Source organism: Nomascus leucogenys, chromosome 6, assembly GCF_006542625.1.
Source record: "Nomascus leucogenys isolate Asia chromosome 6, Asia_NLE_v1, whole genome shotgun sequence".
Classification (NCBI taxonomy): Eukaryota; Metazoa; Chordata; class Mammalia; order Primates; family Hylobatidae; genus Nomascus; species Nomascus leucogenys.
Window position 1 is genome coordinate 86,521,004 of NC_044386.1, and position 16,817 is coordinate 86,537,820.

At 37.9% G+C, this 16,817-nt stretch overlaps 1 protein-coding gene and 1 pseudogene across 3 annotated transcripts in view; one reads left to right on the top strand and one right to left on the bottom strand.

Annotated features, from left to right (window-relative positions):
- AAGAB (alpha and gamma adaptin binding protein) overlaps window positions 1–16,817 on the bottom strand; it is a 52,457-nt gene that overhangs the window by 15,898 nt on the left and 19,742 nt on the right. For all 3 annotated transcript variants that reach the window (XM_003267138.4, XM_004088293.3, XM_030814629.1), the window contains exons 2-5: window positions 13,283–13,473; window positions 13,061–13,157; window positions 12,632–12,721; window positions 8,504–8,587 (exon numbers count right to left, since the gene is read on the bottom strand). In XM_003267138.4, coding sequence (XP_003267186.1) covers window positions 8,504–8,587; window positions 12,632–12,721; window positions 13,061–13,157; window positions 13,283–13,473 — 462 coding nt within the window. The remainder of the gene's footprint in view (window positions 1–8,503; window positions 8,588–12,631; window positions 12,722–13,060; window positions 13,158–13,282; window positions 13,474–16,817) is intronic.
- Window positions 9,139–9,786, top strand: LOC115835508 (annotated as a pseudogene).

Here is a 16,817-nt window from a genome sequence, read left to right on the forward strand (position 1 = left end):
CCACAATATTCACATTTAGACAACTGTCAGAGTATCCATTTTTTTTGGCTCTACAATATTAGGTGCTGGGTTAAAAAGAGAAGCAAGTAAGTCTGACTCAAGGAACTCAATTTCATAGAAAGTAATGTTTATATAATTCTACATTATCCTAGAGTTCTACCCATCCTAGAGGTTAGGAAACTGGGGTCCAGAAACATGAAGCCATTTTCCAAGAGAACACGGGTAAAGACAGACCTGACTAGAACTGTCTTCATTAACCATTCTCCTCTAACAAATTTGATATTGTTTTATTTTCTGTAACATTAGGGTCAAATTTGTATTTAATCATCATTTACTTTAGAAAAACAGTTTTATTTAAAGCATTAGCCATCTGCTTTCTCAGGAGAGCAGCCCACAAGTATCACAGATAGACCTTGTGTTTATGTACACATTTCTTTTTTTATTTTTTTGAAATGGATCTCGCTCTGTCACCAGGCTGAAGTGCAGTGGTGCGATCTCAGCTCACTGCAACCTCCGCCTCCCGGGTTCAAGCGATTCTCTTGCCTCAGCCTCCAGAGTAGCTGGGACTACAAGTGCCCGCCACCATGCCCAGCTAATTTTTGTATTTTTAGTAGAGATGGGGTTTCACCATGTTGGCCAGGCTGGTCTCGAACTTGTGACCTTGTGATCTACCCACCTTGGCCTCCCAACATGCTGGGATTACAGGCGTGAGCCACCACGCCCAGCAGGTACACATTTCTTAGCCACTGCTCTGTACAGCAGTTGCAAATGATTCCTTGAATTGGAATCTGAGATTTCTGCCATGGAATCTTGTTACAAGTAAATTCAGGGGGATACATGTTAATAAATGATCAATTCTTTACATTTATAACTACAACAGAAAGAATTGTTGTTTCTACTATTAAAATTCCACTAATCCTCCTCCATCTAAATTACTGGGGATTAAACTATATTAAACTATATTTCAGTGGGAGGGTGTGTCAAAATTAGGGGGAAAACGTCTTAAAAGGTTCCTGGTGGGGCGGCTGTACTGAAAACGGTACACACTCAGCACCTACATTATGCTCCTAGACAATTAGCTACTTACAAAAGCTGTATTATTTCTTTCAGATCTTAAGGACTGTCACAGCACTGCTGACCTTTGCAAGATACTAAACCATACTAGAAACAAGTATAGAGGAAGTACGTGAAGGAATGTCCACTATTTTCACCTTTCCCTATAGATGACTCCATATTAAACATAGTCCTGTCTTCTTTCTCTGACTTGAAAAGTCACTTTTCTTTTTCTTTTTTTTTGAGCAGTCTCACTCTGTTGCCCAGGCTGGAGTGCAGTGGCGTGATCTCAGCTCACTGCAGCCTCTGCTTTCTGAGTTGAAGTGATTCTTGTGCCTCAGCCTCCCAAGTAGCTGGGATTACAGGCATGCACCACCACGCCTAGCTAACTTTTGTATTTTTTGTAGAGATGAGGTTTCACCATGTTGGCCAGACTGGTCTCGAACTCCTGGCCTCGACTGATCTGCCCACCTCGGCCTCCCAAAGTGCTGGGATTACAGGCATGAGCCACCGCACCTGGCCAAAAGTCACTTTTCAATACTACATAATTTAGGAATTAGAGAAAGTAAGGTCAGGCAAGGGGCTAATGTGGCTTTCGAAATGCTGAATTTATTCCCATGGATTAAACACAGACTCTTACAAGTTAGAACTAGAAGACTATCATTTATGTCAGTGGTTGTCAACCATGGCTGTATATTTGCATCCTGGAGGCACTTAAAAAACACTGTAGCTGCCCCTCCCTTGGGTGAGGCTCAGGTAGCATAGGTTTTAAAAGCTTCCCAGGTGACTAAAGTTCCCAGGTGATTCCAGTGTGCAAACAAGTTTGAGAACTGATGAGCTATATGACCTTGGTCAAATTACTTGGCTTCACTGAGCCTAACTCATATGGCTTTTGTGAGGATTAAATAAGATTTTGCACGTATACTATCAGCTGCTATTAGTATCACTGCCACTTCTCCCTTTTCTATCATCACCACCACCTTTTCTACTATTACCATTATTATCATCATTGGTGGTATCATTTCCTTCCTTCTTTTCTTTCTTTTTATTGAGATTTAATTTACATATCATAAAACCCAGCCTTTTTAAAATGTATGATTCAGTGGTTTTTAGTATATTCACAAAGTTGTGCAACTATCATCACCATTTAATTCCAGAACATTTTCATCACCCCAGAAAGAAATACCATACCCATGAGCAACCTCTCCTCCCAGCCCTTGGGAACCACTAATCTACTTTCTATCTTTATGAATTTAACTATTCTGGATATTTCATATGAATGAAATCCTATAATACGTAGCCTTTCGTGTCGGGCTTTTTTTACTTAGCGTAATGTTTTTGAAGTTCATCCGCATTGTAGCATATATTCATGCTTCATTTTTATGATTGAATAACAGTCCATTGTATGGATATGCCACATTTTGTTTTCAGCAGTTTTCCTCACTTTTTGGCATTTATGAATAATACTGCTATGAACACTTATACACACTGTTTTGTGTGCCCATGTTTCCAGTTCTCTTTGGTATATAGCCAGGAATGGAACTGCTGGGTCATATGGTAATTCTATGTTTAACTTTTTGAGCAACTACTAAACTCTCTAAAGTGGCTGCAGCACCATTTTATATTCCCACCATCAGTGTACAAGGTTTCTAATTTCTCCATATCCTCACCAACATTTGTTATTATCTTTCTGACCCTAGCCATCCTAGTAAGTGTGAAGTGGTATTTCATTGTTGTGATTTGCATTTTCCTGGTGACTAATGATGGTAAGCATCTTTTTTTTTTTCAATACTGAATTGGGGTCTCGCTCTGTTGCCCAGGCTGGAGGACAGTGGCACAATTTTAGATCATCACAGCACTGAACTCTAGGCTCAAGTGATCCTTCCTGCCTCAGCCTCCCCAATAGCTGGGACTACAGGTGCATGCCACCAGGCCCGGCTGATTTTTAAAATTTTTTTGTAGAGACAGAGTTCTCACTATGTTGCCCAGGTTGGTTTTGAATGCCTGACCTCAAACAATCCTCCTGCCTTGACCTCCCAAAGTGCTGGGATTTCGGGCGTGAGCCACCATGCCCGGCCAACGTTAAGCATCTATTCATGTTCTTACTGGCCATTTGTGTATTTTCTTGCCTATCCAAATTCTTTACCATTTTTATACTGGATTAGTTGGCTTTTTATTATTAAGTTGTAAGAGTTCTTTATATATTCTAGATACATTCTGCTCATCCTTATAAGATACATGTTTTACAAATATTTTCCCTCATTTTGAGGGTTATCTTTTATCCTTCACTTTCCTGACAGTGTCCTTTGAAGTATGAACATTTTTAATTTTGATGAAGTCCAATTTATCTATTTTTTTTCTTTGGTTGCTTGTGTATTACTAACTTTTATCAAGAGACTAAAGGAAAAAAGTTATGAAGATATCCTATAACCAAGTAAGTTGTTCAGACTTATAATAATCACATATTAAATCATGAATTCCCATATAGAAAATACATCCACTTTATCTGGGTGGAGGGCAGGAAGGAATGCAATTCATCTCTTACGTTTTTAATTAGCCAGATTTTCAGATTAAATATGTGACCTTTGAATGTCAATGTCCAAGAAACTGCAAAGAAATAAAACCTGAGTTAGATTTGTGTGTTTTCAGGGCCATTTGTTGCAACAGCTAGATGTTCATAATCCTTACAAGAACTGGAATTGTTTTTTCAAATTGAGCATATTTAAATATTTTTAAAAGAGTTTCAAACAAATATTTTTCTGCAACTGTACAAAATTAGTGGCATGACATAACCTAAATGTTCTATTACTGCTCAATAAATACTAACTAGACAATACATAATCCCAAATAATCAACTGGCATTATATAATTTCCCAATGTAATAATCCCAAAGAATCAATTGTGATTATAGTAATTTTTCGAACCAAAACAACAACAAAAATTGGTCATTATTAATGTCTTGAAAAAGGTAACCAATACCTCTAAGTTTTTTTTTTTTACTTTTTCAACCAACTTTTTAATTAAAAAAACTGTTTGGTTTAAAAATTTTTATTAGTGGCAACAGTTGTACAACAATGTGAATGCACTTACTGCCACTGAAATGCATATTGTAAATGGTAAATCTTATGTATATTTAACCAACATTTAAAAAAGATAAAAGGGGAGAAAATAAAAGAGAAAAAAAAGAGTAGAAAAAACACAGATCCCTCAAACAAATAAACCAGTCTGAGCACCTGCTGGCAGACAACACTTGGACATTCAAGAAAAGCAGGCTGAGGAAGGCACATTTCACTGGGCACACAGACAGATCACCAGCAAAGCAGGCTCTACAAACAGCATAGGAGGTAGGTTACCCTGGAAGAGTAATATGACCTACCATATATCCATAGAGAGCTTTGTCTCTAAAGTAAGATGCAGGGCTCTAAAAGGATATCCTTCACACTTCCTAAGACCTGGGTTGCATCAAAATGTCATTCATTGTATCTTCATACCACATACACCAGGATCCTCTTAAACACGAAATTAAGCTAATTAATGGCAGTATTTTGTTTTTTGGTTAACAGGAAACTAATGTACCAGTACTGTCAAGAAAAAAAAAGAAAGCGAGGAAACCTCAGGGCAAAGAACCATGAAAAAATCCACAATTTACCTCCTTGCTTTGTAGTTCTTTTAAGAATATTGTTTAGTGTCTAAAACAAGTAAAATGGCATTTTTTCAGGAAACACATTTGACCATACTTCCAAAGTAATTAAGCATGTTTAGTCCAGCTTCTCAATTTACAACCATAAGTGTACATTGCAAGGCAATCGTTCTTTAATATATGAACTTGGGACACAGATTTTTCAAAAAGTGAATAAAGCCAAAGAAGATTTTTTGAAAATAGTTCTCATAAATACAACAAGCACCACTGAATATAATTTTATTCTAAATTGATCCAGTTTATGTTCCAAATCTTATTTTTATATCTTTCCTATGGTAAATGCTCAACAAGGATTTGCTGAATAGGTGAATGAGAAGGACCAAGCCTTAATTTGAATTTGTTCTGGTAACAGAGAGATAACCACATAAATGAAAATCTCCTTATTCTGGCTATGATTAAAAAGTCAGAAAATAACAGATGTTGGTGAGGTTGCAGAGGAAAGGGAAGTACTTATACACTGCTGGTGGGACTGTAAATTAGTTCAGCCACTGTGGAAAGCAGTTTGGAGACTTCTCAAAGAACTTAAAATAGAATTACCATTCAACCCAGCAATCCCATTACTCAGTATACACCCAAAGGAATGTACATCATTCCACCAAAAAGACACATGAATGTGTATGTTCATCATAGCACTATTCACAATAGCAAAGACACAGAATCAACCTAGATGCCCATCAACGGTGGACTGGATTAAAAAAATGTGGTAGACATACACCATGGAATACTACACAGGCATAAAAACGAACAAAGTCATCTCCTTTGCAGCAACATGGACATAGCTGGAGGCCATAATCCTAAGTGAATTAAAAGAAGCAACAACCAAAAAAAAAAAAACAAATAACACATGCTCCCACTTATAAGTGGGAGCTAAACATTGAATACACATGGAGATAAAAAGAGGCCCAACAGACACTGGGGCCTACTTGAGGGGAGAGAGTAGGAGGAGGGTGAGGGCTGAAAAACTACCTGTCAGGTACTATGCTCACTACCTGTGACCTGGGTGACAAAATCATTTGCACACCAAACCCCAGCAACACAAAATTTACCCATGTAACAAACCTGCACATGTGCTCCTTGAACCTAAAATAAAGGTTTGAGAGGCCAGGCGGGGTGGCTCACGCCTGTAATCCCAGCATTTTGGGAGGCCGATGTGGGCAGATCATGAGGTCAAGAGTTCAAGACCAGCATGGCCAACATGGTGAAACCCCCATCTCTACTAAAAATACAAAAATTAGCTGGGAGTGGTGGCACATGCCTGTAATCCTGGCTACTCAGGAGGCTGAGGCAGGAGAATTGCTTGAACCCAGTAGGCAGAGGTTGCAGTGAGCCAAGATCGTGCCACTGCACTCCAGCCTGGGCAACAGAGTGAGACTCCATCTAAAAAAAAAAAAAAAAGCTGGAGAAGGAAAAAAAAAACCAAAAAACTCCTTATTCTTTCTAGATCTATCTAGATTGCTACATCAATAAAATAGAATCTAGTGCCCTTGCAATTCAATTTAACAGACACAGTAAGATTCCTCCTAGAAAGAAAAAAGGAGGAAGGAGGATGGAGAGAGGAGAAGGAGAGGCAGGAGTACCTTATTATGTATGCCAGAAGGAGCTTCTCTAATGACGACAAGGGTTAGATCAGACCTCAGGAAAGCTAAAGGGTGCCAATCTCACTTAACACTCAAGGGTCTACCAAAAATTGAAGTGAAATATTCTATTTTTATAAAACTGGTCTTCTACTTGACCTTTATCAGGGAAGATGGGGTAAGCTCACTGTAAAATATGATTTTTCATTTTGTGGTTTTTTTTGTTTTTTTTTTGAGATGGAGTCTTGCTCTGTTGCCAGGCTGGAGTGCAGTGGTGCAATCTCAGCTCACTGCAACCTCTGACTCCCTGGTTCAAGTGATTCTCCTGCCTCAGCCTCCCGAGTAGCTGGGATTACAGGCACGTGCCACCACACCCAGCTAATTTTTGTATTTTTTTAGCAGAAACGGGGTATCACAATGTTGGCCAGATGGTCTTGATTTCCTGACCTTGTGATCTGCTCACCTCAGCCTCCCAAAGTGCTGGGATTACAGGTGTGAGCCACCTCACCTGGCTGTAAAATATGATTTTTCTCATTCCCTTCTGTAGTGTCTCACTCAGCATACTTGTTGAGGCAGCCAAGAGATGTAAGACAGAAAAACCCTATACAGGAAGCAATTCCTAAAAGACTGTGTTAATGGACTGAATTGTATCCCCCACCAAATTCGTATGTTGAAGTCCTAACCTCCAGTATCTTAGAATGTGACCCTATTTGGAGACAGGCTGACTGCAGATATATTAAGATGAGGTCATACTGCAGTAGGTAGATCCCTACTTCGATGTGACTGTTGTGCTTATAAAAAGGGGAAAATGTGGACACAGACAGGCACCCAGGGAAAACATCATGTGAAGGCTGCAGTTATGCTGCCACAAGCGAAGGAACTATCAGAAGCTAGAAGAGAGGCCTAAAACAGACCCTTCCCCGGCACCTTCAGAGGGACCATGGCCTTGCCAACACCCTGATTTTGGACTTCTGGCTTTCAGAACTATGAGACAATGCATTCATGTTGTTCTACGTAATATGGTTTGTGGTACTTTGTCACCATAGCCCTAGGGAACTAATACAGACTATAAGAGGCCAGTGTGCACTACCCTCTTCAGATTGCACTTCAGATCCAGCCTTCTGCCTCATGGCCACTGCCACTACATTACCCCTGGCCCCAGCACCTCACCCTTGAACTGCTGCAAAAGCTCTAGTCTCCCTTACTTCAGACTCTATGTTGACTTTCTTCAATTGCCAAACCTCCCTGCACACCACCTTCTTTGCATCAACCCCTTATTTAAAAATCTCCAGTGACTCACCAATTTTTACAAGAAAAAGCCAAAATTCTCCTGACTGGCATTTAGGCCTCTCTCTAAGCTAGCTCCAAATGCTAGGTGATATTCTCTTAGTGACCGTAGAACACACAACTTTTTTTTTTTGAGACAGGGTCTTTCTCTGTTCCCCAGGCTGGTGTGCAGTGGCATGACCACAGCTCACCGCAGCCTTGACTTCTTGGGCTCAAGTAATTCTCCCTCCTCAGTTTCCCAAGTAGCAGGGACCATAGGTGCATACCACCACGCCCAGCTGATTTTTATAGAGATGGGCTCTTACCATGTTGCCCAGGCTGGTCAGAACATAAAACTGTTATTCTCTATGTCATGCTTCCTTCTCCACTTGCCGTTCTCCCCTTTCATCAGTCCAAATCTTGACCTTCCTGTGAAAACTACTGTCAGGACACACTTTCTCCTTGAAGCTCTCTCTCTATACTTAAGCCTAACACAACAGCCATATTTCTGATTCTATGCACTTTACTGCCTGCATCAGTCATCTGTACTCATCACAGATTGCCTTGCATAATTCCCTGGCATTTGAAAAGTACAGGCTTGAATTTCACAGCTGGACTAGGAGCTCCTTAATAATAGGGTCTATGTCTTATAATTTTGGAGGTACTTCTCAAAGCCAAAGACAATGCTGGGTGTATTACAGGCAACCTCTAAATTCTTACTGAATTAACTATTAAACATATATGAAAAATTCCTAGAAATGCTACTTTTGGCGCTTCCTTCAATCAGCGAACTGAAATTGGAACAAATCTACAGATTTCATATAGTACTAATGGTTCCACATATATCTGAATAATTTAAAACTTACAAGGAACAAGAGGAAAAAAGTGACTTGAGTCCCAAGTTACTTACCATTCTTCATCACTACATTGGACCACACATTGGCATTCAGGGCTTGGACAATTCGCTTTACTCCTGTAGATTCTGGGAAGTCATCTAATCAGGGAGGGGAAATATATATACTTATACACAACACTCACACAGATATACATATACATTCACAAAAATATGGCCAGGCGCGGTGGCTCACGCCTGTAATCCCAGCACTTTGGGAGGCCAAGGAGGGCAGATCACCTGAGGTCGGGAGTTCGAGACCAGCCTGACCAACATAGAGAAACCCCATCTCTACTAAAAAAATACAAAATTAGCCAGGTGTGGTGGCACATGCCTGTAATCCCAGCTACTTGGGAGGCTGAGGCAGGAGAACCGCTTGAACCTAGGAGGTAGAGGTTGTGGTGAGCCGAGATGGCACCATTCCAGCCTGGGCAACAGGAGCGAAACTCCATTTCAAAAAAAAAAGTTACGTATATATCCTCCAAGCCATATTTTCAAATGACTGTGGTTTTGTTATCTTGTTTATTTAGTTGTTAGTTCACATCATACAAAGAAAAAAAACAAATACAGAGCTTGGAGCTTTCAATAAGAATATTCTAGAGAAACTCTTTTCTTCCTCTACTGTCTGAGGATTGACCACCATCATCAATGACATGGTAACCATCAAAACTGTAAAGTTCATGACCAACCAACTACTTCAGAGAAAACAAATGGTCATTGATGTCCTTCACCCCGGGAAGGCAACACTACCTAAGAGACAAATTCAGGAAAAAGTAGCCAAAATGTACAAGACCACACCAGATGTCATGTTTGAGTTCAGAACTCATTTTGGTGGTGGCAAGACTACTGGCTTTGGCATAATTTATGATTCCTTGGATTATGCAAACAAAAATGAACACAAACATAGACTTACAAGACATGGCCTGTGTGAGAAGAAAAAGACCTTGAGAAAGCAATGAAAGGAATGTAAGAACAGCATGAAGAAGGTCAAGCAGACCGCAAAGGCCAGTGTTGGTGCTGGCAAAAAGCCAAAGGAGCAAAGGTGCTGCAAGGATGTTATCAGTGGCCACTGTGGCTTTTTCGTGAGAAGATTAATAAACTAAAAACTTTCATGTGGAAAAAAAAGAATATTCTAGAAACTAAAGCAATTAAACACACAATATAAGGCAGTTATATAATAAAGTTATCCTCACCAATGGAATCTATTTATATTCTGAAAATGTAAAAGATTCCACTTATTACACACATTCCTGGCATAGTACTAGAGATACCAATTTACACAGAATGAGTTTCCTGAAGGCAGGAACAGTCCTCTTATTAATAGTATGTTATAAAATGTAAATGCTCTATCCTCTGCTGGAAACCATAGAATAGTAAGTGTTATTTATGATCGATATCTATAGAAGAACTTCTTGATCAGAGAAAGATAGTTTGAGTGAGAAGTGAAATGACTAGAAGTGTAAGAGACAGGCAAAGGGTCATTACAACAACTTAGTTTAGTTTATTATTAGTACTATCCTGCTTCTGGAATTTGACTGATACTACTCAAAATAACGGAGTTGTAATCCCATAGTGTACCAAAAAAGGTGGTATTCTTAGCTACAACACAGGAATGATCGTGTACAAAGGAAATGGAGATCCTGCAGATGTTGAGGATTGTAAGGCTGCATCTGGAAAATAATGACAGAAATAGTTTTCATGTGGTTAAAAAAAGGAAAGTTTCCTGAGTTTACAGAACATAAACCACACAGACCCTGTCTCTAGTGGCCAGCCTAGCTCTGGGTGGTTTAACAAGAGCACGTCAGAATATCTGAATTTGAACCCAGGCTCTGCCACTTATTAGCTATTTGATCAAGGGCGAATCACTTACACCATTCTCACAGAAAGTGGAAACAATACCACTCTATGCACATCTCTCCTAGAGGACAGATGCACTGGAATTGATGATTTACTAATGTAACCTTCCCCCTACACTGGAAACTCCTTGAGGGCAGGAATCTTGTCTTACTGAGTTCATATGCCCATTGCCTAGCACAGTGTCTGAAAAACAGCAGGCACTCAGCAACTGTTTAATGCATCGATGAATCATTTAAAGAATACCAACCTGTCAACCTAACAGAAATATAGTGATTAAATTGAAAATACTCGGCTGGGCGTGGTGGCTCACGCCTATAATCCCAGCACTTTGGGAGGCTGAGGCAGGTGGATCACTAGGTCAGGAGATCAAGACCATCCTGGCTAACATGGTGAAACACCGTCTCTACTAAAAATACAAAAAAAAAAAAAAAAAAAAATTACCCAGGCGTGGTGGTGGGGGCCTGCAGTCCCAGCTACTTGGGAGGCTAAGGCAGGAGAATGCATGAATCTAGGAGGTGGAACTTGCAGTGAGCAGAGATCGTGCCACTGCACTCCAGCCTGGGCAACAGAGAGAGACTCTGTCTCAAATAAATAAATAAATAAAAATAAAGAAAGAAAATACCAAGATAAGTTTATCACCAACAATGTTTGGATGAAGACCTAAAAGTCATGTTTATCTTAATTGTGAATGACTTAATTCTCAAAAGAATAACTAATACTTTAGATGATATAACCAGGAACCAAAAATGTGATCTGAAATGAAGAGCTAGTACCAATAAGAGGAAAATTAATACAAACTAGCATAAAGTCCTATATTCATGTTTGAATAATACATGCAAATAAAAGATAAGGAAATATGGCTTAGGAATAGTTTGTATTTTAAAAGTCTAGGAAGGTTTTCCTTACCTTACCTAAAGATGACATATCCAAAAAACCCATTTTAAGATTAAACTGAATGAATACAAGAACATTATTCAGACAAAGGGCTACGAGAAATATAGTAGTATAAAGGAGCAGAGATTCCAAAATGATAACAAATACTGACTCCCAAGGACAAGAGAATGAGAAAATTCTAGTGCTGGAAATCACACAGGCTCACATACACAAAACAGGGCACAAGTTTCAGGGACCGAGAAAAACACAGAAAAAGATGTACATGCTAATTTTCAACACTCTTTAAAATGAGCAAGGAGAAAAAACAGCCTTTTTATTTCACTTTTGTTCTCTTCTTCTCTAGCAGGTTTTATTCTCAAAGGTAACAGCATTTTGGAAAAATTATAAATAAAACCAGAATATAGAAAAATATTTAATTCCTTAAAAAAAAATACAAGTTTCTTGAAATGACTGCTTATGTCTTATCTATGTACTTTAATTCACATTGGTTGCCCCTGCCCAGAATGTCTTTTGGAACAACTGGCATATTCACAATGCCACCTCTCCACCAGTCCTCTCACTACAAGCCCAAGACCTTTTCTAACTTCTTCCCCATGGAGCAGCTGACACGTGAGAGTTCACAATGCCAACACATTCTCTGCACTTATAAACAAAAATAAGCTCTCCGGTCTCTAAAATACCACAGCACTACTATTTCTTCTATAATACTTACGACATTCCACTTGGTAATTCAATTATCTGTAAGTTTCATCTCTTGTACCAGATTATAAGGTTTTGGTGAACCAAAAACCCTCTTATCCTGGTAGATACCACAACAGGTGTACTTCAAAGGAGAAAAGATGAGAAAAGAAACAGGGAAGGGGAGTAGAAGAGGGGAAGAAATAGAAGGTTCAGCAATAGCGGAGGACAGCGATTGCAGAGCTACCTGGGGTGGAGGTGGGGGATTAAATTTGGGGTCTATTTTTTGGCTTCAAATGTCCAAAAGACATTCAAATGGATTTGAAATGTCCCCTGCGATTCTTGGGAACTCAGCCTTAGGTTACTATGAATTCAAAATTAAGAAACATCAACTTTAACTACTATGAAGGTCTAACTCTCCTTCTTCAGCGGTGGGGAAAGGAAAAAGGATTACGGAAATGACAAAGATTTTAGAAAGCAGCCCTACACCTTTATCCACAAGAAAAACACACATTTTCAAAAGTTCTAAAATAGGTGGCAAAACCAAATAAATGAATTATTACACTAAGTGTAAGACTACATCAGTGGATTTTGCTTAAATCCTTGAAACAGCTGGGGAAAAAAGTTTCTTGAATTTTGCTGTGATTTTTCTTCCCTGAATTAAAATAATCTCTCATATCTAAGTGCCATATTTTCTCCTAACACATAAACACTTACCATCTTCCTCAGGCAACTCCTCTGGACTAAGTTCTACCAATTCAAAGCCATGTTTGATGCACCATTCTTGAGCTTTTTGTCGGTTTACACCTAAAATAATATGCAAAAGAATCTTCATAAGTAAAAAGAAAATAAAACATGACTATTCCTGCAATATTCTTCACAAATCTCAATGTGTTTCCCTTAATGTCAATGTTATTCTAAAGGCATCTAAAATAATAAAAAGAAAATGATTTCTCAGCCCCGAAGTATCCATTCTTAAAAAAAAAGTAAATATTACAAGATTCCAAAGAAAAATAGCTGAAAATATTTTCATAAAGCAATAAAGTCATATGGGATGTATGTCCTAAGTTAAAGAAACAGATGTACTCTGTTTATCAAGGAATGGTAAATGCATGTACCAACTACTGTCCCATCCACATGCCTTACCATCTTCAGACACTCTATCGCAAACCAAGATCATCACCTCAGGTAACCATGCTTCTGCCAGTGGAAGCCATGAGGAGACACTATCAAGCCCTGATTTCTAGAGGGAACAAAAAATATAAACAAACAAAAACAGAAAAGAGATAGTAAGATAAAATGTAACGGGAAAAAAAGAAGGCATGCAGTAATTTCTTATTTAAGCCTTCATCGAAAACAAAGTCTTACTTGTGTGCTGTCAAAGTAAACCACAAATGCTTGGACCGATTCTGCAATCTCTGCAGTAACAAGAAATTTGTTTGGCACCACACATAGATTGATGTCTGCTGAATAGTATTTATTATCAATGGTCCAGGGATAAAATCTCACAGCATCATTGGAAGTCACTTCCACAATAAGATCTTCCGTTCCAAGGATATCTAAAAATAAATGACAACATTACCATGTAAAGTGCAAAACCAATATATATTGGTTGATTTTCTCAGTCAGATACCAGATAAAGCTGGTACTTTCGCTGTTTCCTTTTATGTGAGGATTTCAAAGGACCCTGCATTTATTAGCTTTAATCTTATATTCTCTGATCATCTGATTATAAAAGTTATGGTGATATAATTTAAGTCATTGACTTTTTCTCTTTAAGAACACAAAAATCATCGTGAACTAGATTAGACAGTAGTAAGGGAAAAAAATCATATAACCAAATATCCAGAAAAGAGCAAGTAGAAGACAAAGAATGACAGCTCTATTTATTGTATTGCTTAAGTACTTCATGGGAGGTAGACAATAACAATCTTCTAGAATTTGTAACTATTTTGTACTTACTGCAAACTAAAAGGAAGATAGGATTAAGGCTAAACCATTAATAAAATAGAAGAGCTACAAATATTTCTTGGGCTGAATGCTTAGACATTAATTCAGCTAATGAAATAAAAGATTGGATACTGATAAATGACCTCAATCCTATTTATATTCAGCCTTGTTCATATTCTTTGAAAGCCAACCTAAATTCTTGTTTGATCAAGACACTTCCGGTAAATTTTAAATGTGTAATAGCCAAGCAAATTACTATAAATGTTTTAGATTATAACTAAATCTTTTGGAAATCTATGTGCAGCATGTATATATTAGGAAATCCCCACAGTAAGATACAAGTCAATGATGAACAAATGAATACAGACATAGTCATGGAGCCATGGAAGCATTTTGCTTCCATTATGTTATACAGTATTTACAACTGGAAGAGAAATTAGAAGTTGTTCCAACCTAAACTCCCATCTCTCACACCCATACCCATAACCTCCACTTTATACAAATGTGGAAAATGAACTTATAGAAGTAAAATGACATGCCATTAATTGACTTATCAGAAGAATATAATGAAAAACAGTCACAAACTCCTCGTCAATGCATACTAAGATGAACAGGTATTAATGAAATGTGCCTCAAACTCATAATTAGCAAGACACTGAAAACTAGAAATTAAATTTTAAACCCCAGAGCTAACATTATATATTTGAAAAGCTGCCATCATTTTTGCTCAACATAAAGTTATGGGGAAATTATTTAGTCCAAACGACCGCTAGGAATTATGTATAAAGTGTGTGTGTGTGAGTATATACACGCATGAATTCTTTTTATTAGTAAAATTTCATCATGTGGTTAAGAGGAACTAATCTTCTGAAGAATGAAAGGTCGGCCCTTTTTTTAGCAAAAAAATTAAAATAAATTTAAGGTTTTATCTTTGATATAAACCAGTCACGAAACTTTTAAAATTTTTTCACCAAAACCAGAATTGTTACTCTTAAATTAACAGGTCTATGTCAATATTTGACAATCTGAGTGTATCCCATCTCTTTAAGAAATCAGCAGTTCTTTCTACTTAATTTCTACCCGAAGTCAGAATCTTTTACTTAGTGTCAGTCAATTCTATAGCAACCAGCTGCTATGTCCCTTATGGAGCATTAAGACAATTTCAGGTGGGAAATAAACAGGAGAAACAGGTAAGTTATTAAAATCAAAGATGTTGTTTTCATGTAAATGTCTCACAGAAAAACAAAAACTAGATCAAAGTCTACATTGCATTCAAATCTAACACTCCAAACTTCAAGAAGGTGGCAATAGTAACACGTGGCTGTATTTCTAAGAGCTGAATACTGGCACAGCTAACACATATACCACAATATGCTGATAAATACACATATAAAAGAAAGAAACTAAAACAAGGAGAAAAGCAAAAAAATGTATAAACTAATTTTTTAATGGTGAAAGGAGCCACCATATAATATCAGTCTTTATTAATTTTTTTTTTTTTTTTGAGACGGAGTCTCGCTCTGTTGCCCAGGCTGGAGTGCAGTGGCGTGATCTCGGCTCACTGCAACCTCCCACCTCCCGGGTTCACGCCATTCTCCTGCCTCAGCCTCCCGAGTAGCTGGGACTACAGGCACCCACCACCATGCCCAGCTAATTTTTTGTATTTTTAGTACAGACAGGGTTTCACTGTGTTAGCCAGGATGGTCTCGATCTCCTGACCTCGTGATCCACCTGCCTTGGCCTTCCAAAGTGCTGGGATTACAGGCACGAGCCACCACGCCCAGCCATTCTTGGGTAATTTTTAAAAATAGCAAACTGAGTATTTTTTAAAGGAGGGAAGCACAAATAATAAAATACAGTAATGAATTCACTTGTTGCTAAGGGGCAAACTACAAAGGCAGGGGACTAATATTCCTATCATTGCTATAATCAGTTCTTGATATTTCCTAAATTAGTTGTATTGTTAAAAACCGGAATCAAAAAATTGGGCTTATGCTTTCTTTGCTCCTCAACATGAGAAATATAAAATCACTTAAAATGGCATTACTAACTGCAATTTAAAATATTTAGATCCATTAATGATGGCTAATTTTATTAATGTTTAGAACACAAAAGAACAAAACAATGTTTGTTACTCAGAGCACTCACAATTTCAATTTTATACTTTCATTTTCAAATGATTAAGACACTTACTTAACACGGAGAAAGAAGCTCTTTCTCTTTTCTCCAAACCTAGACAGGAATGGAACCAATAACTTGGGAAAATGAATTTCACATTTCAGTGTTTCAGTAGCTAGTGGGCTTTGGTTTTTGTTTTATTCTCTGTGCTGCCTAAAACAAGTTGATAGCTCAATTTACTTATCAGATTTTTTTTTAACATTTTATGTCTAATCAAACACTTTCTTCAAGGCTGCATATGGACTTTATTATCACATCTGTGCCATATTAGAGCTAGGGAGAGAATAGTAAAGACTGTCTCATTCTAATTCTTATGACCAATATCATAATGTAGAGTTTAATTTAAAAAATGTAAATGTCTACACTAAATATAGCTTTCTTCCCACATGTTTTCTATTTGATTTTCAAATGCTTAAGTTTATTCTTTTCCAAATTAAAATGAAATTATTCAAATTGTGCACATGGCTAAAGGTTTCTGGAGAGCAGCTAATATAATTCACTCATTTTACAGATGAGAAAACTGAGGCCCAGGAAACAAGAAGCCACTTGCTTAATAGGAGCAGAGCCTAAAACTGGATTCAACTCACCAACATTCTTTCCTACTACACCGTGATGTTACAATACTTAGCATCTGAGCTGGATCACACCTGAGTCTCTAATAGTCACAAGCCAAAACTAGTCTATGGACCTCAAGTATCCTCTGCCCTTTTAGGAACACCAAAAATAATAGCCAGAATAGGGGCACAATTATATACGGATCTGCAGCAAAATTAAC